This window comes from Micrasema longulum, unplaced genomic scaffold, assembly GCF_059751315.1.
Source record: "Micrasema longulum isolate JH-2025_06_02 unplaced genomic scaffold, ASM5975131v1 h1tg000859l, whole genome shotgun sequence".
Taxonomy (NCBI): Eukaryota; Metazoa; Arthropoda; class Insecta; order Trichoptera; family Brachycentridae; genus Micrasema; species Micrasema longulum.
The window spans coordinates 1,174,456-1,199,179 of record NW_028278051.1 but is presented as its reverse complement, the minus strand read 5'-3'; the positions used below and the strand labels follow the sequence as shown (position 1 = coordinate 1,199,179).

At 32.6% G+C, this 24,724-nt stretch overlaps 1 protein-coding gene across 1 annotated transcript in view; it reads left to right on the top strand.

Moving 5' to 3' along the window:
* Positions 1–747: 747 nt before the first annotated feature.
* The window catches only part of dally (division abnormally delayed protein), a 152,120-nt gene continuing 128,143 nt past the window's right edge, over positions 748–24,724 (top strand). The window contains exons 1-2 of the mRNA XM_088231193.1: positions 748–760; positions 2,031–2,174. Coding sequence (XP_088087319.1) covers positions 748–760; positions 2,031–2,174 — 157 coding nt within the window. The remainder of the gene's footprint in view (positions 761–2,030; positions 2,175–24,724) is intronic.

The window sequence follows — 24,724 nt, the reverse complement described above, 5'->3', positions numbered from 1 at the left end:
AGTATTTTTATTTTATAAATTCATTATTTTCAACATACCAATAATAAAAAAATATCTTTTAATACTGAATGTCACCTCATACATTCTAAGTTTAAACGAGGCATCATCAATATTAGATGTGTCTGTTTTCTGCAAACTGCACATTTTAGGTTGTGTCGTCAGACTTATAAAACCTCGAAAATTTCTTTAACACATAATTAAATGTGTATCTGTGTGTTTTACATGTTCGTTTAATTGGTGTCCTGACGAAAAGACGGGTATGTCTCGAAACCGGTAGACAAAAGTCGGTAGGTGGTTATATACAAATATTTGATAATATTTAGTAAAATGTTTGACTACAAAGTTGATGCTTTAAACATTAATCATACTAAGTATTGATGTTTATTCCAACGTTCAAAAACGAAAAATATCTTTCGCTGTAGCTGAATGGTTCAAAACATTACTTTAAACAAACAACACGGGGGTTGGTTCATTATCTGCCTGTTGGTTGTAGGAAAGGGAAGCGGTCACACCGGAAACTTAAGCGCCATTTCTCGGATTTCCGGGGTGCGAAGCTCGAACAAACTTCAAAGCTATTCCGGTTAGACCTGGATCGGTACCTGCAAACAAGTGTGAAACTCCGTCAAAGATAACTCGTGCAGTTTGAAAATGGCAGCAAAAGAAAACTTACTGGAGTACTAGAACAAAATAAACCTCGTTTTGGACTCATTGCAGTTTTGCTGTTATTTTTTATTTATTTATTTAGTAATGGGTCCACAGGGTAACAAGGGTCTACGATGTATGCAAGGGAAGCGATTTGCTGATGAATGTCGATAAATCGAATGTGATGGTTTTTGAAAGACGTGAAAGTATGACTAAATATGAAATCACTGTGAATGGAGTTATACTAAAACAAGTCGAGGAATTTGTATATCTGGGAATTATGTTTACTAGGGAATGGAATGACTGAGAAAGATATTAAAAAGAGGGTTAGTGAGGAGTTTTAGTCCCAACACTTATGTATGGAAGTGAAACATGGAACTGGCAGAGGAAGGATGAAAGCCGAGTGAACGCGGTTGAAATGCGATCTCTCGAATGTGTGGGAAATCAATGTATGACAGGGTTACAAATGATGAAATCAGGCGAGAGTGTAAATCTGAGACAAGTATAATTGATAAGATTAAGAAAGGGTCTCTGAGATGGTTTGGTCACGTAGAACGAATGGACGACGAGAGAATGGTAAAACAAGTATATATGGCAAAAATGAACGGCAACGTTGGACGAGGACGACCAAGGAAGACGTGGCATGATCAGATAAACCAAAATCTTAAGTCTGGTCATGTCAAAAGCAGACAGAACCGAAGGGCATGTATGTCAAGATGTATGAATGTGGAAGAGGCTAGGATTGTATGCCAGGATAGACGTGTGTGGCGGTCCATTCTCTCTGCCTACCCCTACGGGGAAATGGCGTGATGGTAGTAGTAGTAGTAGTAGTGAGTGCCGTGAACAGAGTGAACGGTGAACTTAAATCAACCTTGGCAAATAAATGTTTGTCGCCAGAGGCAAAATTAGCAGTTCAAAACAGAGTCCTGATGTATGGAAGCGAAGTATGGACTTGGAAAAGCTGGGATGAAATTAGGCTGAATGCTGTCGAAATGAGATCTCTCAGCCGAATGTGTGGTAAAATTATGTACGATAGATGCACAAATGTTGAGATCCGTACATTATGTAAGGCTGAGACAAGCATATCGACAAAATCAAGAAAGGAGCTCCGCGCTGGTTTGGACATGTAGAGCGAATGGACAGCGAAAGAACGGCTAAAAATTTATTAATTTATTTCTACCATCAATTTACTTCACAGTGGTATTTTTAAACGTGCATTAAGCACTGTACTTTTTTACCTTTAATTAAAATATCAAAAGCTTTTTTATTTATTCGACTGATAAATTCGGTCTATCCAAACGCGATGCGTTCTTCGAATTGTCAATAGTTGTATATTTTATTGCTTTGGAACAGTTTGGTTGATTTTCTTCTTCATTCTCTTCTTCCAGGAACGACGTGTTCTGGCAGATGCTGTTCTGCTGAAACTGAGGGATTGTTGCGCGCGGCGGGCCGCAGGGACTTGGAAGCGCTGCTTAGGCACCACGCCAGGTCCCTACACGGCCTGCTGGCCACCACAGCGAGCTCATTACATGGTAAGATATGTTACCCCTATTTAAATTTTAAGCTTTGGTATGTATAATATGCCATACATTGTTCCACGGTCTAAGTTAGTGAAAAAATCTGTTCGTTTTGCAAGTGTTTTTTTTTAGTTAGGTCATGGTCTAGTGATGTGGTAGGAGACTCGGAATAGGAAGGTTCGAAGTTCGAATCACTTCTACAACAATTTACGCTTTTTATTTGCAGTTAGTTATTTACTACTTATCTTCTTCTTCTACTACTTGTTTTGCATAAGCCTGTACGATTGTTATTCTCTGCATTCATTTCCCTCTTCAGAGGTGGACTGCTAGCTGTCCTTCCACATGTTTGCAAGTTAATGACATTTTTTAATGTCTGCTTTCTTGAGATAAACTGTCCCTTGTGCCATTAGTGGCATTTGATTCTGCCATTCTGATCACTTGCTCATTCCAGAACTTCTTCTCTGCTACCCCCATCTTACAGTATCATCGACTTCGCATATCTTTCGAATCTTTGTGTTTCTTTACTACTAATCAAAACCATAAATATTTTAACGCAATTACACTTTGTTTAAAAGTGTGTAAAAAAAAAACAGTTTGAATGAAAATAAGAATAATTGATTCTGATTCGTATGTTTTAAAAATGTTTTCAAACATGACTCATTTTTTGATACAAACATTTCCCTTGCCAGTAGGTACTTACTCTTAAACCGATAAAATTTACGACCAGGCGAACATGACCGCCCGAATGGTTATGATTGGTCGCCTTGCCAAGACCAATGGTACTTAAAAACACAAGCGGCCGGTGTAATGGTACATTGTCACCAGGATGACATAATCGTGAGGGAGTGTGTCGCGTCGTCACGTTACTTGAAATCATATTACACTCGGTTTAATTGCTGGGCACGTTCTGGACAAGCATGAATGGCGAAGGAAAAATCCATCTCCTACCATCTGCTGTGCTCCTGGTAAAAGAGATTATGCAAATCTACCAGGTGACTATAAAATTGAATGATAATAATATTGCTGATTTTCTTCCTTCCGGTCGCATGACGTCGCGTGACAAGGCGCTGAATGGGATAATTTAAAATTAAGTCAAACAGCTTTAGGATGACTTCGCAAAAAAATATACATTTCAGTACCTCTTATTCTTTTTATTATTTAAAGGGCTTTTTTTGTTTATTATTTAAATACTTAAATATGCGCTCTGAAGCTGCAAGGCTCAAAGAAGTTTTTTTTTAAAGTAAAAAAATAGAGTAAAATATTACAATTTAAATTAAAGAATAGTAATTTACTCAATTATATTTTTAAAATAAGGAAAAATTAATCACATATAAAAATAGTGTGTGCTCATAAATGTAACCAAAACAAGATAAAAAATGAAACAAAGTATATCGAAAATTTCAATTCATAACTACAGAAAAAATAAAAATAATAAGAAAATTAAAAATACTTATTAAAATTTAGATCTAAAAAATGTAAATAAAATAAGTAAGAAATAAAAGAAAAGGTTGTCCTAAGAAAATAACAAAAATGTATTCAATGAGAAATACAAAAAAAATGTTTCAAATAAATAATAATTACTATATTCGTAAATTTAAAACTAATCATCGGAAACATTCTACAATCCCTCGTATATGTGAAACATTTAACAAAAAATTTAATAGTCTTGATATATTTAACACTCCATACAATATGTACAAAAGAGAATTAATAGGCTCGATTCATGCTCTTCATTCATAATTCGTTTAATCATTAAATCAAATGCAATTTTCCACTCTCACTTTCCTTTAATCATCCTTTACCACTCCTTGTCAATTTCCTTCTTTTCCTTTCCACTATCTCCTTGTTTTGTCCATATTTATCTTATTTTAATATATAGTATATTTATTATTTATATAGTTTAAACTTCAAGCCGTCGTCGCTTTATTACGGTATTATTTAGTGAATACATATAATTGGATGGCAGGCCCTACTATGTATAAATTTTATATATATATTTTTTTAATATTCATTTAACCTGTACATCTGTTTGTATTCGAAATAAATAAAATAAAATAAATCGAATCTCTAAGTTCCAAATTGAAGAAAAGACTCAAAATTGTCAAGTTTATGAAATAAATTAAATAAAACAGTACATTTTCTAAAACCTATTTCAAAGTACCGGTCTCTCTCTTTTATTTATTCGGTATATCACCCCAAAGCCGTTCTAATTTATCACATCTGCCCAAGTACAAGTGTTGTGAACTGCGTGTTTGTTACGTTACACAGGTGTTCCCAAAGCTTTGGCTAAACTCATCCAAATCTGGACGAGAAGGGTTCAAATCCCGGCGGAATCCCTGGATTAATACGGGAGTAAATCTTTTCCCGCACTCTGGAATTTCACACAGATTTTCCTAGAGATAAAACAGGATTCAATTTGAAGCACACATTTAAAACTAACCCTTGTTCATCGGATAGCTTTGGTCCCAAGAGTAACAATGAAATCTTGTATATCAATTATTAATGTGCATATTACATCTACATCTCAACTGAAATAAGTGCAAGATTATGAGATTTTTCGTCTGGAATATCCAATCATATACGACTACTCACTAAACGATGAAATATTATCATCCGTGTCTAGTATACGAGATTTAAGTATTATACTTGACATTAAACTTTCTTTTACAATTCAAATTGAACATGTTATCAATAAATCCGTAAAACTCCTTGAATTTATTAACAGAATCACAACTGACTTCAAAAATATCAATACCCTTAAAAACTCTCTTCTGTTCCCTAGTTCGCCCGCACCTAGAGTATTTCTCTGTTATCTGGTCTCCATATGATGATGTTCACACCAAGAATATTGAATCAGTTCAACATCGATTTTTGAGAAAGATAGGCTGGAGGTTGGGCTTATCCAGAGACCAATATATGTATAATGATTTAGAAACTAGCTTAAATATATCTTCTCTTTAAGACCGTCTAAATAAATTCGACTTTCTAGACCTATTTAAAATTCTCAACTTACTCTTTGATGCGCCTAAACTACTGAGCTCAATAAAATTAAATATACCAACTAGAAACCTCAGACAAAACTTACTTTTCCATACGTGATAACCATATAACTAACTATGGTTTTCATTCCCCTATGCCCAGAATTCTTAGGTCTGCCAACAAACATACCAGTCCTGCTTTCTTTGATAACAAGTTGTCCTCTTTCAAGCGATCGCTGAATCGAATTCAAATGCCCATTGGGCGTATATATAAAAAAGTAAATATTAGATGATGTAAAAACTTGTAGTTACATATAAGTTATCAGTTTAAAAATACTTGGTACACTTTCACTTATTTGTTTAACCAATTAGCGCTTTCACCATCTTATGAGCGTCTCCAGACTGGTGAATATTACACAGTGTAAGGATAATTTATATAAAACTAAATATTATCTTAAGTGTAGGTACATTTTAAAAATAAGTTGAAAGAGGTATTAAATAGATCAATTATATAAGTTAATAATAATATTTAAATTTGTTAGAACAGAGAGGGAAAACACTTTTAAGAAGGGAATATGGAAGTCTAGGTATTTACAGGGCTAATGACCTGTCATTTGCTGGTTTAAGTGGCCACTTCACACACTGTGTAACATTCACCATTCTGCCCATGTTTGAACATCCACATTTCTTCAACTCTTCCATCTGTTGACTTTTCTAAAGTAAAAAAGCTGAAACCTTTATCATTTGGGGGAGATTCATCCGGCTGAACCAATTCACCTACTAGGCAACGCCTGAAAACAATTTGCCACAGCTCTTTAACTTCACAAACATCAACAGATGAAAGAATTGAAGGAATATAGATGTTCAAATATGGGCGGAATTGTGAATGTTACACATTGTGTAAAGTGGCCAATTGAACCAGCCATTGACAGGTCTTCATCTCATCTTCTTAATGTTCTACATCTCTGTTGTAATATGTTAAATGTATTTTATTAATATGTAATATATTTTCTTGACCAACTTTGTATACTTTGTGGAAATCTGTTATTAGTTCTGAGTTTATACACTATATCTGTTTGTTTACTATAAATTTGTATGTAGAACTGTTGATTTCCCAAATAAAACAAATTAAAAATAAAAAAAATATCGAAACATATTTCTTTTATTTGAGTTGAATTTTGTTCCCTTGAGTTTTCTTTGCGCGAAGTTTAATAATGTGGTCTAATTAACATTTAACTGCATTTTTTTTATCTAAGATCTCTAATTGACTTGACCACAATAAGGATTTGATAGATCTTATATGGAATCTAACTACACGTTCCGTGTTCCTTAACAAGGATAATTAAGCTCCCTTAATTAGTTTCTAACACTTAGTATGTAGAAGATTTCTTTCTAGAATCAGGTTTTAACACTTCTCTTCGATACAGTTTTTTTGTTTTTTTATTAAGGTCCTATAAAAACGAGTTTTTGAAATGTACTTTCACACGATTTCGACATAAAAACAAATTTAATATTGCGTACCAATTTATTAGTTTAAAAGTGTAACATTTCTCAACATTTGTTAAATGTTGACAAATGTTGAGATCCGTACCTTATGTAAGGCTAAGACAAGCATTATCGACAAAACCAACAACGGAGCTCTGCGCTGGTTTGGACATGTAGAGCAAATGGACAGCGAAAGAACGGCTAAGAATATTTACAATGCGAATGTTGATGGATGCAGAAATAGAGGTAGACCGAGAAAGACATGGCATGACCAAATCCAACAAATACTTGAAGATGGACATGTCAAAAGTCGGAATAATCGGCGCGCGTGCATGAAAATATGTATGAATGCAGAGGAAGTGAGATCTGTATGCAAAGATAGAGTGTTGTGGCGTTCTATCCTCTCTGCCTACCCTTACGGGGAAACGGCGTGATGGTTTGATGGTTTGTTGTTTTTGTTGTTGTCTTTAAAGAGTTAAAATCTCTCATTTTTTGCATTTGTAATAGGATAAGAATAAGCTCAGATAAGCATTAAAGAAGAAGGATTTCCTTGTGTTAAAATAATCCTTTTTTTTCATTGGTATATTATAATTTCATCTTACTATTGCGTAATATGCATTTCAGTAGCAAAACGTCACACTTATAGGCAAATTAACAAGATTGTAGATTATTAAACCAAATTGTACAAATTTCCAATAGAAATTAAAAGTATAGAGCAATTGCCTTGACTAGATCCCAGGAGAGTTATCACTTAGTATTACTGTGTAAATGCTAGTAATTCACCTTTTCTGAATATTATTAGTACCATTACGCATCTAGACACGGAGAAACCCCGTACGACAACTTCGTCGAAAAGTAAAAAGAAATTTGATGCAGCGACAAACGCATTCTTCAAAAAAGTTATAACACTTTTTATTAAGTTGATTTCAATCCAGAAACCTCCTCAAAAGCCTCTTTTAATGCAAACTGACGACACGAAGTAAAAAATGATGCTTTGTAATTTTTTTTGTTTGCGTCGCGCTGCTGTGCGCTCGGACGTTTTTGCCGTGGAACCTGTTTGTATTTTTTATGGCGTTTGATCTTGTGAATTGTGCCTCGGGGCGTGGTAGTTATATGGTTAAGTGATGTAATTATCGCTTGTTCGAATCCCTGCCGCGGCTACCTCTATCATCATAGGATAATAGGCATCCTAGATTGATACTTGATTCTGGACGGGGAAATTGATGTGTCGGATATCGTTAAAGGTGAATCACGTCCGAAGGTGTGTTTCGAACATTACTTTGTTGATTTAGCTCCAAGCATAATATTGGTATGTTTGTCTACAATTTTTTTGGAATAACGAAATCTGTTTTTAACTATGTACAAATAAACAACAAAAGTTTATCAGGCGTTGTCTAATGACGTAATGTTGCAGAAATAATTCAGAAAAATAATTCACACCTCGCAATAATAAAGGTTTTAGTTAGAAGAATTTAGGAAACATGAACGTTCAAACTTAGGTAAAAGTTGCGCAGTGCGTAAAAAGGTCACTTAAACCACCCGAGCATTATCATAAGCCCTGTAAATGCCTTTCCCTATTCTCTTCTCGAAAATGTTTTTCATTTCTGTTATAATACATTTTTTTAAAAATTAGTCGGTTTGTGGTTCCGTGGTAAAGATGTAGACTCTGTATCAGAGATCCGGGTTTCAAACCCCGTTCTACCAAAAAAATAACTACCAAGATTTTAACAAAAACAAAAATACCGTTTAATAGAAATTCTACATCTTAACGTATATACTGGAAATCAGTATTATATTTATAACATATTTATAATATTATAAATATAAAATATGATATTTCGCTTCGTGCAAACGGTCCTCAATAGGGAAATATAACGTTTTTTTTTTATTTTAAAGTAATAAAGGTCTATGAAATACTATCCGGAAAAAAAATATTTTTAATTTAATTTAATCGTAATTTTAAATTCCCGCAAAAACGATGATTCCGTTGGCCACGCCCCTAATACGTCACCATTCATGTTTATTTGTTCGTGGCCATAGAAATTTGTGTAGAACAATATCACGAATCTTAAAGTCACAACAGTATTTTTATTGAGTTTCTTTCGTACATTTATGTATGAAAACATTTCTCCACAATCTCCATATTGATTTTGAAAATACAATTGATTATTCTAAATCCAATTCCTATATTTTTATCGGTATTCGTAATATGTGATATTTCCCCATTGGTAAAATTTAACAGCTCAATCACAATTGACTATCGACGTGCTTAAAAACATGCTAAGCATTTGAGAGATCATAATGAACAATAATGACCGTGCTTAAGTTATCGCAGTCATAAGTCAACGCTCGTGTGGTTTGTTTTTTTGTTTTCCTCGTAAATAAATACAGTTCATTGGCGAAAAATCGGCGTTTACTACAAAAAAAAATATAATATATTGCATTCGCAAAATATTAAGGAGTATGTATCTAATACAAAAAAGTGGAAATTAAATTACAATTACTATGGCGCCAGCTTTTCTTGACATTTGGCTTGCCAACCTTTATTTACATTTAAGTTAAGATTGAAATGTCACTATCTTAAAATTTAAATTGTTCCTTTATCCTTCTTCTTTCCTTCTCCTCTCTTCATAGTATGGTGTTATTTTTTATACATTTTTATTTTGTTAATCTTTGTTTTTAATTTTTGTATAAAATTATAAAGATTCAATTTGTCCATGTTTTTGTAATTTTCTCAAACTGAACGGTTTGGGTAGGTAGGAAGAAATTGCCTTACGGCAATTTGCCCGCCCCTATATGTATATATATTGTATATGTATATAAAGTGTTAAATAAATAAATAAACCGCAGGCTAAATGCAATAAATAGCATGATAGATAGTAAATAAAAATAGCAGTTTTGGAATATTTTCCATATTTACACCGGTGAAATATGTGATTGCGCGGCAGGATTATACGTCGCGAAACGTAAATATTTTGACATTTAATATTAGGTGTTCACGGATGTTCAATTGTGATCGCATGCAATACAAAAAACAACCATGGTGAGTAATTGCTATAACGTCGCTTATTAGCACGTCGATAGTTATTAGATAGATACAGGTATTATTTTTTAGGCCTTTTTTTTTAAATGTTATTAATAAATTTCATAAAAAGTAGATGTTTTTGTAAAATTCTAAACATATCTACTTTTACACATCTAGTAAATGTTATCACTGTAACCCTCCAAAAAAAGAGACCAACTCTTGTGCTTGGAGAGTGACTTACACTGTTTTAGTTGTTTATTTATAGGAGTTTATATAATTTTAAATACGAGTACATGAGAAAGAAAAATAAAAATAAAAACATAGGACATATAAAAAAAAAAACATAAAAAATAAAACATTCATACTAATTAAAATTTAATGTTTATTTTACACGTGTTCAAAAAATTTCTTAAGTTTAACTTTAAATTTATTTATTGATATATTATTTTTAATAGTTTTTAGTTCATTGGGAAGATTATTATAATTTTTTACACCCTTGAAGACAAAGCTATTTTGACCATGACTTGTATGGAATTTAGGAATTTCAATATTTTTTTGGTATCTGAGTGACTTATTCATCTCAAATTCATTTACTTTTTCTTCTTTATAAATTTGTTTTATTATACAATTCTAAGGAATTTATTTTATAAAGAGTGTCTACTGTATGAACCCTAAATATTTTATATAGACCGTCCGTATTAAGTGTTGAGGGTTTCCTTAAAATTACTTTAATAATTAATCTTTATACTATTTTAAGAGGGTTTCATATATTGGCATATGCACCACCCCATCCTACAATACCATACTGTAACAAAGATTGTACAATTGAGTAATAAGCTAGTTTTAAATGATAGATTTTAAAAATATTCCTTAATCTAATAAATATGTATTTACTTTTTCTAATTCGTTTAACTAGTTCTCTAATATGGTCTATGTATACACCGAGATATTCAATTTTATCTGTTGTATTAAGTACTAAACATGTAAGATCGCAGTTAGTTAATAATAACAAATAATGATGTTGATTTAATTTACTATTGATGAAACATATTGTATGACCAGAGTCAGGCTATTTTTAGTTCTGATTTCTCGACTCCTTTTTCAGAAGCACATTGTGATACTCCTCGCAACAAAGTAAAGAAAATTAAAACAAAATAAACGAAAGATTTATAGTGTGTCCTGAAGACACTCAACTATGTCCGTCTATTAAATTTATAGGCATCCCATAAAATAATATTATAAGCCTGTGTCGCACAATGCAAGGGGGCCGATTAAAAAATCGACCAGAAAATCAAAGAGAACAAAAAATATCGAGGACAACCTAAGGATTCCTGCATACTAATGCACCCGCGGAGAGGGACAGGTAAACGGGAGACCAGCGGGAGAGAGAGGAACCGAGCGATTCACAATGGATTGTTGAAGATAAATGGGCAGGCGAAATGCGACTGTGTAGGGTTAACACAAAAATTAATTAATGTTAGTAAATATTAGTATATTACCATAACCACTTCACGACTTATTTAGCCTACAAATATTTAAATACACCTCCACCGTCACCACTATCGGAGTATGTATCGATGGTCTAGAACTAAAATATTGTAAAGTACTGAAAAGTATGAAGTTTAACCTATATTTAAAGATGTATACTTTTTAAAATATGTTGTAAACCCTGTAGACGATATTTTTAAAAGCACAGATCTAGTATCTCCATAACAATTTAATTATATTTATGCCAAACAAAAGTCCATGCTAAAATATTGTATTTACATCAGATGCAAAACCTCATTTCTATTCAATAAAATCTAATCTTCCAAGATGTGCAAAACTTCAAATTCGATTTACTCAGTATTGTGATTTAGGAGGTACAATATTTTAGTTCTAAGCCATCGATATATAGTATTTCAAGAAATACATAAATCGCAAGCAGATTTATAGAGATGCGAAAACCACCATGTCTATACATGCATTAAGTTTAATTAAAAAATATTTAATCTTACATTGCAGAAATGATAGGGAGTTGTGGTAGAGGTGGGGTTACCCGATTTTTTATTTTTTAATTAAAAAATGGGCTATACTGAAATGTTATTTGATTATTTATTAAGGAAACATAATTTTTTAAGGCTTTTTTATTATGAAAAATCTTTATATTATGTCTTTTAAGTCCTTTCTTATTTGAATGTAAAATTCTTACTCCTTTATCTTTATCAAAATTGTGATTTGAAGTTTTGAGATGATTAGCAAACTCTGAAAAAATCATTTTATTTAATCATCTCACTGCTAAAATGCTCTTCATCTCTGTTGTGATTTGTTAATCTTAATAACTCCCTAGGGGATGAAATCCAGTATTTTGTCTACAAACATTTGGACAAACACAAAATATTGTAATAAAACCAACTGGTCCAAGAGTAAGTTTAAAATTTTTCAGGCGTTTCCTAGTATGTGAAATAATTGGATCAGACGAATCTCTTCAAAATTGGTTTGGAAAGGAAAAAACCTTTATTGGAAAGGTTTCAGCTCTTTTACTTCGCAAAAATCAACAAATGGAAGAATTGACCGCCGACCATGCTTAACGACCCGTTTCGTCTGCTTTAAGGTCTGAGAGATTGTGAGGACGATTAAGGTCTTTGCATTGGATTGTTTCTACTGTTGGTATTAGGATAATTAGGATTTTCACGAGGGATTCAGTATTATGACGAGAAGTAATTTTGTCTGAGTTTGATATTGATCATGTATCTGTGTTAGAATTTTGCCAGTAGTGTCTTGATAATTTGATGTTCTTCTTTGATTTGGTATAGATAAGTACTGTTTTTCTTCTGTTGCTTGAGTGCATGTTGTAAAGGCCAAATGATTCTAATGTTTCCTGTATGTATTTGGGTTTTGTGTCGTTGTTTGATATTACTACGTTCTTCTACCTTTCCGAGGCGGAATTTGGAGCGCGAGCCCGCGGTCTCAATTTGGAACTAACACTAAATTCCTTTACTGCCATACTGGGAAATTAGAAAAAGGTGATTTTGCTGACCATTTGTATTTGACTGATCACAAATCGACATTACTGCAGTGAGGGGTACAATGAAAGCTTTTAAATTTTCTTTGTTTTGTTATTTCCGCGGTTTGATTGTAAAGAAATATTCCATTTTCGCTTAATTAGTTTTTAAAAAATTGATAGTGATATGCGAAACTGAAGAAAGACGTAAGTCTTTATGAACAGTTTCGGGAAAGGGGTGGATGCTTTCATTGTAGATGGAAGAATTGAAGATATATGTATGATCAAATGGATGTGTAATATGGATGGTAAATGTAACACAGTGTGAAAAGAGGCCACGCTTATGGCTTATGCCCTGTAAATGCCTCTACTTCCATATTCGCTCTCTTAATTGTTCACCATCCCTGTTGAAATATTCATGTATTTAAATACTATATTTTACCTTTTCGTGATATTTTGTAATGACTTATCTATCGATATTTTCAGCCCTGCAGAATCGTGTTCTTTATATGGCGAAAGGCGCTTTGCGATCGCGTGTGATCGCGTTCGGGAATTCGTTGCGGAATGAGTAGAAATCTGAATTTGGTCTGTTGCCATTTTCGGCAAGAAATAAAACGTATTGATCATTCGCTTGCAGTGCGACGATTCCTTGAAACGGCCGAAAGGAGACGAGAGCCAGTTCGGAAATTATAGGGGGTCAAGTACTGTGCCATGCGTTACACCAGTTAGCGTTCACTAATATAATTTATTACCGTAAATGGGCTTTCCGGTAATAGGGAAATATCACGTTTTTTAAACATTTTTAAAGTAATAAAGATCTAATTTTTTTTTCTAATTGAACAAAGTTATGCAGAAAGCAGCCAGTTATAGGAAAATGAAAAAAATATGATAATAGCACTTTTATGTTGAGTCAATAATCAAATCTACGGAACAGTTGGTATCTTTTTGACTTTAACAAATGATAAACAATGAATATATTGTTTTTTTTTTATATGACAAACAAGAATCCCGTTACGTATTTGACTGGTTTTAATGATTTTTATAGTATTGTAAGATTTTCGAGTCCTATGGGGGTGGTTTTCTGCAAATTGAAAAAAAAGCTATTTTCAGAAGGTGATTATCACAGTTTTCTGTATGAAAGCGGTCTGGCTGTTTTTAACAAAACTTATAATTGACCTTTCGGCACCCGATAACACCAAAATCTCATTTTTTCAAAATGTGGACTGGCTGCTTTCTGCATAACTACGTTCAATTATTCATCATCATAATTCCATCTCCGCACCTAATGGTGCATAGGGCATTGCATTGGTGCACCAATCGCAGCATATCTCGATCATTTTTGTCAAATGAACGTAAGATTATCAGTCTTACGCTTCAGGTACCAGTCCAGGGACTATGAAATATTTAGTTTTAAAACACCGTTTTAAATAAATATTTCGTATCAACCACGTTGGAAATCGAACCCGAGACCTCTTTCATGGTAGGCAAACGCGCTGACCATTACACCACGAGGCTAATTATTAGTAGCATAAAAAATATTTTTAAATTTTGAATTTTGAATTCCCGCGAAAACTGCCATTCCGCGATCACGCCTCAATACGTCACGATTCATGTTTATTTCTTCCTGCCCATTAAAATTTGTTTAGAACATTGTCACGAGTCTTGACGTCACAATTACTAAGGCCAAACATGTTGCATTTCGTGTTGATTTTGAAAATTAAATTAATTATTCTAGATCCATTTCATATATGTACTCTGCTCCGGAATATCTACGGGAACTCTGCATTCCAGGTGAACTAGCTGACAGGCGTCTTACGCTTAGATCAGCTACGTCTACGGCGAGAGGAAAAGTGATTATACCTCTACGCAAACAGCGCACTAAATTCAGTGAACGCGCATTTGCGGTCGCAGGCCCTACGGCATGGAATGCTTTCCCAGCAGAGGTGCGAGGCCGTGAGAATAAAGTGATGTTTCGGAAAAAGCTTTAAACCCACTTGTTTTCTAAATCATTTGAATAAATCCGTAGCATGTGATAAAAAAATAAATTAAATACATTTATTTATCTATTAAATCACTATGTAAAGCGCCCTTGAGGTAATATATTACGAAAATGGAGATTTATAAGTTCAACATTATTTTTGGTACGTGTACTTGTACACACACAAATCTGGATTTTCTCCCAAGGGGGAGTAGGTATATATTTTAATCTGCTAATTAAAATACTTAACTTCAATATCAATACATAGATGGCGCTCCAACTCGCTTGTGGATGGTTTCCCGATTCGTAACATTTATACAAAAATCAAAAATGTTACCCATGTGGATATTCGCTAATAAGCGGAATGGGGAATGTTGTAGTACCTACTTAAAGTGGCCACTTAACCCAGCCAATGACAGGTCATAAGCCCTGTAAACGCTCGAATATCCATAATCCTGAATTTGAAAAAAAAAAAAAAATTCTACCTCATCTCTGTAGGGATATAAATAAAGATTTATAAGTTATCCATAATAATGATAATAATCAACAATGACGATGCCAATTTAAATTAGTGTCTTTGAATGAATTCCTATCAGGGGTGCTATTCTGAATCTTTTCGCAGGGATAAAAAATATTTATACTTTGGGATTTTCATTTCTTTGCATGCGACTATTTGTCGTTTCAAATATGGCCAAAATGATGATTAAACGACAAAATACGTAAAATAAATACGAATACATTCTTGCGAGTTTAGGCATTATCCAAAACACTCAATAAGGTTGAATTGACAAAACCGTATTAGTGTCAAACTTTGAAATGCCAATTATAAACCTGTTTATTTTAAGTAGTTGGACGTTAAATTATCAGTGTGGCCATACATGAAGGAAAATGTGGTCACATGCAAAAAATGAAAATCCCCACGTTATATTCAGTAGAAATCTTCTCTACGCGCACAAGAATATTTAAAATAGCACCCCTGTTTCCAAAAAACTATGTACTCCGTTTTTAGTGTCATTTGCCGAATTTAAATGGCAATTTCAAAAATAACTTGCTTATGACCTGTCGTTGGCTGGTTTAAGTAGTCACTTTACACGCTGTATAACATTCACATTTCTGCCTATGTTTAAACATCCAAATTTCCTCAACTCTTCCATCTGTTGACTTTTGCGAAATAAAATAACTGCCGGATGAATCTCACCCACATGATAAAGGTTTTAGCTCTTTTGCTCCACAAAAGGTAACAGATGGAAGAGTTGAGGAAATGTTTATGTTTAAATATAGGCGGAAGGTGAAGGTTACACAGTGTGTAAAGTGGCCACTTAAACCAGCCAACGACATGTGAAAAGCCCTGTAAATGCCTAGACTTACATATTCCATCATCAAAAATGTTTTTCCTCTGTTGGCAACAAACTGAGATATGAATAACTCCCTAGGGAGGAAATCCAGCCAGTCTGCAAGCATTTGGACATTCGTAAAACAATTTTAAACGAAACTTTATTTTGTGATCCGGACAAGTCGCATTTTAGACTCGAGACAGGATCTGACTTGGTTCAAGTCTTTCTAGATTTAAATAAATAAAATAAATGAATAATAAAGTCTAGGCGAAGAAGTGAGCTGATCTTAGCTTGCAATGACAACGTTATCCAAGGAATATTTCACATATGTATAAGGATGCATTTTATTAATCGTTTTATATTGTCCTCGGTTCCTCGCTGGCTGGTTTGACTTCTGATCAGAACTTTCGCAACTTTGAGGCGGGAGTATATTTTATACCTGTTGTCAGTTTTTGTTTGTTTTCTATAAATTCTCTATAATATAAGTTATATTAAATGTCTTTCAATTGGATACGCTGTCCAATAGTATCTACATATTTTATAAATAATACTGCCGTAACACCGGCTGAATCAATTAAAGATCTTGGCGTCATATTTGATAGAAAATTTTCTTTTTTACAGCGCTGTGAAATGATTTCAACCAAAGCAATGCAAATTCTTGGGTTTATCATTAGAAATACGAAGCATTACAAATAATTTATTTATTAAAATAAATAATAACAACTTCTATCCTATTTTATTTTATCAATATTTACTTAATATTTTGCTGCGTATGGAGCTAATAAATCAAGTATTTTTGTCTTGTAAGGATAAGAAGCGTAGGGTGATATGAATAGGATGTTTAAAACTAGACACTAGTAAACGAAAGGAAATATTGTTTATTTACCATACGCGGCATAATATTTAGCAAACATTTTTTTTTCTTTTACTAATAAATTTCATAAATTGCACATGTTTTATTTAATTAAATTTATATACATATCTACTTTTACACATCTAGTAAATGTTATCACTGAAACTCTCCAAAAAAAGAGACTAACTCTTGTGCTTGGAGAGTGACTTACACTGTTGTAGTTGTTTATTTATAAGAGTTTATATAATTTTAAATACAAGTACATGAGAAAAAAACAAAACATAGGATATATAAAGAAAAACATTTAAAAAAATACATTCATTCAAATTAAAATTGAATGTAGTTTTTACACGTTTTCAAAAAATTTCTTTAGATTTACTTAAAATTTATTTATTGATATACTATTTTAAAGAGTTCTTTGTTAATTGGGAAGATTATTATAATTTATTACATTAATGAAATAAAATAGGCTATATTTCATTAGTTAATTATACCTTGATAAAGAAGCTTGTATAGCTTTGAAACCGGTCGGTAGAAAAATAAAAAATTAAGTGGTTAAAAACAAAACTGTTTTTATTTATTTTATTATAATGAATAACCACAAAGTTAGAGCTTCCGGTATAAAATTTATAATTAATTAAATGAAATATTTAGACTGCTATTGGTGAGGTGTCAGTTGAATATTCACCTCAAATCTGGTATTAATAATGTAAATAGAGATAACTCAGGTGTTAAGTTTATATTTACACCTGAGGATGGGTAATACTGATTACCTGAAACTAGTCGTGTTTTAATGTATTAAAATTATTCTGTCTTGTGTGGTAAATTTACAAAGTGTTTTATTTGAAATAAATCCAATGTACCATCTTTTATATGAATTATTTGTAAAAACTGTTGTTTTTTTTTCTCCAAAATAATAATAATATTTTTTTATTTTTTTTATCAGTGACGATTTTCAACTATCTTTTTTTTAACAGTGTGATTACGAAAAAAATGGCAATATCTTATAATTTGTCGGACTACAGATTTAATGAGTATTTTATAAAATGCATCCAGTTTTAAAACTTTGGACAATCGCTGGGTCTCTATGGTTAAAGGGTAGTGGGGGGGGGAGGGGGGGAGCACCCCTCCCCTCCCCCGGTGTCTGCCCCTCGCCAGCATCGTACACTGCAGGCCCTAGAGCGCCCTACAAGGGTCCAGGAATGCCACAACTCGTGGGAACAAGGTTCCAAGCGTTATGTTGCAATTTTTCAGGCATTCCTAATCAGCCTAAAACTGTCAGCGGATGCATTATTCAAAATAGTCGAGTTTATCGGCCGGAAATACGAAATAACTCCTGCACACACCTATTTATATTAAAAATGGAACAGAATATCATTCAAAATTTAAAAAAATAATTTCATCATCACCATCGTCACAATTTCCCTTTCCGCACCCAGTGGAGCAGTGTGCGCCGCGTTTGTAAACCAAATTCAGAGTAAAGTAAACGTCGTTTTTCGCCGGGGTTCCGTTCCGAGAGACACCGACGTAAAAAAATCGTTGTAAAATGAACACAAATATAATGGAAGATATAAGGTTAGGTTCCGTGTCGAAATTTTAAGAACAATAAATTTTAAGAACTACAAAAATTTGGACAAATTCAAAATATTGTTGATAAATTACCTGGTCCATGAAGAAGTATAGAAATTGAAAAAATAATATTTTCAGGCGTTGCCTAGTATGTAGGTGAAATAATTCAATTAGATGAATCTTACCCGCATAAATAAAGGTTTCACCTCTTTAATTTCACAAACATCAACAGATGAACGAATTAAAGGAATATAGATGTTTAAATATAGGCAGAATGGTGAATGTTACACAGTCTGTAAAGTGGCCACTTGAACCAGCCATTGACAGGTCATAAGCCCTGTAGATGCCTAGACTTCTATATTACCTTCTCTTAAATGTTCTTCATCTCTGTTGTAATATGTCAATAAATTTAAATTTATTTACCAGTTTAAATTCGTTCACAAAATAAACAATTATTTCTTGATATAAATAACGAATTTTTCATAGTAAATACTAACACACTGGTTTGTCGGTACTAAATTTAATTCTCACACTTTTTTGAGAAAAGCATCCAATTTCATTTGTTTTGATTGTTGCTTTCTTTCTTGCAAAATCATAGCATAAACTACAAATATATTCATATTCTTTTAATATTAATAATAATAATAAAATAAAATATGTAACCGTACCTTTTTATTTTTCTTAAAAACAAAACGAAAACTAACTCGGAAACAATTTCGCACACACAATAGGCTGGTCGCGTACACGGTAATATAATGAAACAACGTGTAAAAGTGTGTCTGCTATTAGAATCGCAGCGCCTCGTCTGGTGTCGGCCGAACCGGGGAATCCCAAGTCGACACCAACCGGCGTAATTCTAAATCGGCGTAAATCAAACAGGCGCAAAACATTTGGTAAAGTCTAACGCTTTAGATTCCATTCCAGTTGTGGTATTCTGAATCTTCTCTACCCCCTAGAGAGTGATGAATTTAAAGATTTTTTTTTAATGTAACGACACTTTGCTTTATATAATGGCCGCACTGATGATTAAACGTCCCATGGTGTATAAAACTGCGTCAAAAACGGAAATAAAACTAATACGGTTTGGTCAATTCAAGCTAATTAAGTGTTATGGGTAATGCTGAAGGTCGGAATAATGTTCTAAATGAAAATCATTATGTTGGATTTCACGTGTTCATAGTTTTTGACGTTTAATCATCGGTGTGGCCATATATAAAGCAAAAAATAGTCGCACGGAAAAATAAATATCGCCAAATTAACCTCTATCTAGGGGATAGAGACGATTCAAAATTGCATTGAGAAGAAACGCAGACTCACTTTTCGTTATACAAACGTATTCCCATATTTTCTGCCTGGATTATGGCGCTAGAGCAATGATTTTTTTACACATTATAGACATTTACAAAAGGCGTGTCTCTATAATTTGCTTTTTTTGATAAATCGTTTCTTATGGGAGTTGGACCATACAAAAACCCAAAAAAGCGCGCAGTTTTATAAACCGTGACGTACGGTATACAAATATGATTTAAAAAATTTGAAAGTGGAAAAAGTACCGACACGGAAAATTTTATTCTGAAACTCTTTTTTAAAAAAAATATAACTTCTTTTTTTTTTTTAGTTGATATTTCGCATCGTGAAAACGGTCCTCAATAGGAAAATATAACTTTTTTTTACATTTTTAAATACTGTCCAGTAAAAAAAAAAAATAGAATTAGTTAACCTATTCATTTGAAAAATCCAAACATTCCGAATTTTCACAAAAAAAATATCTACATTTTTTGGAATAGGTATGTGTAGAAAAGTTGATTTGTTTATGAATCTAACATATATGTTTACTTGTGCATGAAATCATTATTAAATTATTTTTTTCTCTATTTTATATGCCTATGTATAGGTATGTTATTTCCTTATAGACGCTTCGTGGTGAAATGGTCAGCTCATTTGCCTACCATGCAAGAGGTTCGATTCTCGACATAGTTGATATGAAATATTATTTAAAAGAGTGTTTTTACACTATAATATTTCATTGTCCCTAAACTGGTACCTAAAGCGTAAGACTAATCAGCTTTTTTTCATGTATCAAGAATGAACAAGATACGCTGCGATTGGCGTACCAATGCAGTGCCCTATGCACCATTAGGTGCGGAAAGGGAATGATGAATAATATGCCACTAGCTTTATAGAGTCGCCCGTATGGACAAAAATTATTGTATGATTAACAACCACGAAGTTAGCTATAGTTCACAGCAATACAATGGGTCGTAGGTACTCAGGTCAAGAATCGTAAGCGCAAACCGAAACTAGTCGTTACACGTCTGTTGTTAAACTAAAAACCAAACCAAGAATTTGAGAAGCTTTTACAATGGAGGTAGGTATTAAGATCTAAATTTGTAAGATCTTCTACTTACCTTCTCAAAAAAAGTTTTCTCTCTCTGCGAAAAATTTCTACTGTAAATAAAGTCTTTGTAATTTATTTTTTTTAAATGAAAAAAATCTCACCGAAGTGATTTATGGCTAGTTTTACCAAAAAAGGTTTAAGTTAAAAAAGTATTAAGTTTGAAAAATTATTCTGTTTTTGTCAAGATGGGCAAAATAGTTCGTTTTATCTTAAATTTTTCATGAATCCCGTACCTCAATCATAAATAACTATCGACGTGCTTAAAAACATGCTAAGCATTTGAGCGATCACAATGAACAATAATGAACATGTTTTAGTTATCGCAGTCATAAGTCAACGCGTGTGCAATCTCTAAGTCAACGCTCGTGTCGGTTTGTTTTCCTCGTAAATAAATATAGTTCATTGGCGAAAAATTTGCGTTTACTATAAAAAAATACAATATATTGCATTTGCAAAAAAGTAAGGAGTATTAAATACAAAAGAGTTAAAAATAAACTACAATTTCTATGGCCACTGCTTTTCTTGATATTTAGCTTGCCAGCCGCCGGCTAAATGCAATAAATAGCATGATAAATAATCAATAATAAATTAATAAAAATAGCAGTTTTGGAATATTTTCCATATTTACACCGGTGAAATTAAAATATGTGATTGGGCAGCAGGATTATATGTAGCGAAACGTAAATATTTTGACATTTAATATAAGGTGTTCACGGGTGTTGCATTGTGATCCCGAATACGATAAACAACCATGGTGAGAAATTGTTATCACGTCGCTTGTAAGCACGTCGATGGTTATTTGTGATAGAGCTACTGCTTTGTCTATTTTGACGAATACGCAATAATTATTTCACCTTTTTGGTGCGGCTGGGTCTCATTCATTAATTGTTTGTGATTTTGTCTTATTTATAAAAGAAGAATTTGTACATTTTTTTAAACACATATTTATTTATTTATTCATATGAATAAACCAATGTTGCACGTATATCTTGTTAGGAATGATTTTATTAATTATTACATTTAATGGAAGAATTATTAAAGACTTAATTACAAATTTTAATTACACGATTGTACACCACTGTATTATTAAATTACTTATCTGTATTATATTTTGACATTATCTATGTATTTTTTACATTGATGTGTGTGTCATGAGTCATGACATGCATCTATCTATGAACATGATTTAAATGAATAAATAAAATAATATTGACTTAACACGGAACTTTTTATTAGAGATGTAACGATACATAATTTTGCCGATACGGTACCGATAGTTAGAGTAAATAATCGTCGATATCGATACCGATATCGGTGGCTTAGTAGAAATAGAAAATAAATAATTAATAAATGTCTTTATTCTGCATAAAAGTTACCTATATTTATTAGAGACTGAACCTTGAGAAGGTTGTAAACCAAAATATTATAATAAAATTCGAAGAAAACATTTTTTTGTATGGAATAATCAAGAATATTATCAAGCAATTAAAGTGCTAATTAAGAAAGTAATTATCATTCAATTATACAAAGTGGTAAAGTAAAGATAAAGTCAGTAATCAAAGTTAAGTTTTGGTAGATTTTTGTTAAGAAAACAAAGTTTGTTCAAATTATTAGCAGACAATCTGTTACGCAAATCATTTTGTATGAGACCTGCAGTGAAAACAGACGCTCTGAGGCAACTGAGCTCAGTTGATAAGACAAGTATTATAGCTTTTCAAACCCTTAATATCGGCTGTATATAATCGGCGATGCCGATATATCGGCCTGCCGATTATATCGGCCGATATATCGTTACATCTCTACTTTTTATCAAGTCAGGACATGAAAATTTATAATTGTAGCGTACTGAAATTGTATAAAATAAATATTTTGATAATTTAAATTTGAACCCTGGACATTAATCATGGTAGGCGAGTGCCCTAAACTTAAGCGAGATTAGCAAATATTTTTTTTATAAAAATCTCGTTTTATGATTTCAGTTATCGTGAAAACTTCAAGTGAAAAATTGGTATTATTACTCGTGCGGATTTTCTTACACAACTTACCCCAGTTTTTGTTTTTTTTTCACATTACCTGCTTAAAGAAGCTGTCATCATAATTACATTTAGTACAGCCATAAAACTTGGATTAGTCACATAGTCCGCCATTAAATTTCAGAAAGTATTTTTCGGGCCACTGTTTTCGCATTCGCTCATCATCTACACACATTATGTAAAATTTGTTCTTATTTACGACGCTACTCGAATTTTTCTATTACATTTCCCGCGCCTAAATCATGCCTGGCTGAAGTCGTTAAACTGAATTATCTCTTCTCAGCTGCTATGCGCTCCTGGTTGCTGTAAACCTAATTTCTCGTAAAGGACGGTTAACCCACCCTTCTTAGCCAGGCAGTAAAATACATCTCTGTATCTCTTCTACCATGCTCTGCTCCTGTTACTTCCCAACCGGGTTCCAGAGAAATTGCAGTACATAAAATTTCCACTTACTCCCGCGACGTCTACATGTATTATTATCTCCTCTATACGTCTGCGCTCCTGATAAAATTGAGTGAGAAATGAAGCAATAAGAAAATCAATCTAAGTTTGTAAGAGCTTTTTATTGAAATATATTTAAAAAAATACTTTCAAGTCAGATTCAGCAAAAAAGTCAACTTTGAAGATTTTGCCTAGGGGTAGTGACCATTGCGGGGACATTGCATACATTTGTTAATTTTTAATAATAATAATATGGTGCCTACATATCTAATACTAGATGTTGTTTCAGATGGTTATATGGAACATTATTTTTGTATTTTTAGATATAAGGTTGCATGTCAACTTAACTTAGTTTAGGGGACATTTTTTTTTTGTTTAATTCGACAACAATTATTTTACATAAAAATATTTTATACATTATTCTTTCGAATTTCATTAATTCATTTCGTCTGTAGGTGCTCATAACTAAGATATTATTACAGTATGTACTCATATTATACCTCCTAGTTTTATAAAGATCAAATCATTATATTACTATGAATATACACGGTTTTTCAGGGCCAGACAGAAAATTTTTCCAAAAAGTCATTTAAAAAAAATGTAATCTCATAAAGTAGTAAATCCTTAATTTTTCGGACACGCAGTTCCTTCACAAACCCCTACCCCTCTCCTACCTAGCCGCTTCCCTTGTCCGCGTCTGATGCGCATCGTTTCGTTGATCAAATTCGTTTTTATCGCAATTTTTTTCGTCGGGAAAAGGGTAAGGGTTTGAGGAAGGGATGCTAGTCCGAGAAATTAAAGATTTACTCCATTTTGAGATTTAAAAAAAAGTTTTTTTTTAAAGCTTACCTACTATGAGGAATATTCCTCTGAAGTTTCGCGGTCTGGCCCTGAAAAACCGTGTATATTATGATTTTTCAATGTATTTTTTTAAAATTCGGGATGAAAAATAACTATCCTATTTTACTTTTCACTTCTCTGGCTATCTCCATATAAAAAAATATGTCAATCGGTAGTTCCGTTCATTTGAAAATTATATGAAAGTTTAATCTTTACAGATCTTATGAATAGTAGTTGGCTGGTTTAAGTGACAATTTTACACATTGTTTAACAATTACCATTCTGTCTTTGTTTGAAAATCCACACTTCCTTAACTGTTAGATCTGTTGACTTTTGTGAAGCAAAGACCCTTTGTAATTCCGTTTTTTTTTTTTTGAAACATGGGCATATCAAAATTATTTACAAGATTGAAAATGATTATTAAATAAAATAAATATACAAGATAGGTAGGTACTATTGTGATGAAATAAAAATTAATCATTTATTTATTTATTTATTGTGGATAACTTATATAGCGCCATTTTCGTAATAAAATACCTCAAGGGCGCTTTACATGGTGATTCTATTGTTAAGTTAATTTAATTGAAGCTTTTAAATTTGTAATTTAATTAAAATAATTTATTTTGTTGTCACGTGCTACGGATTTAT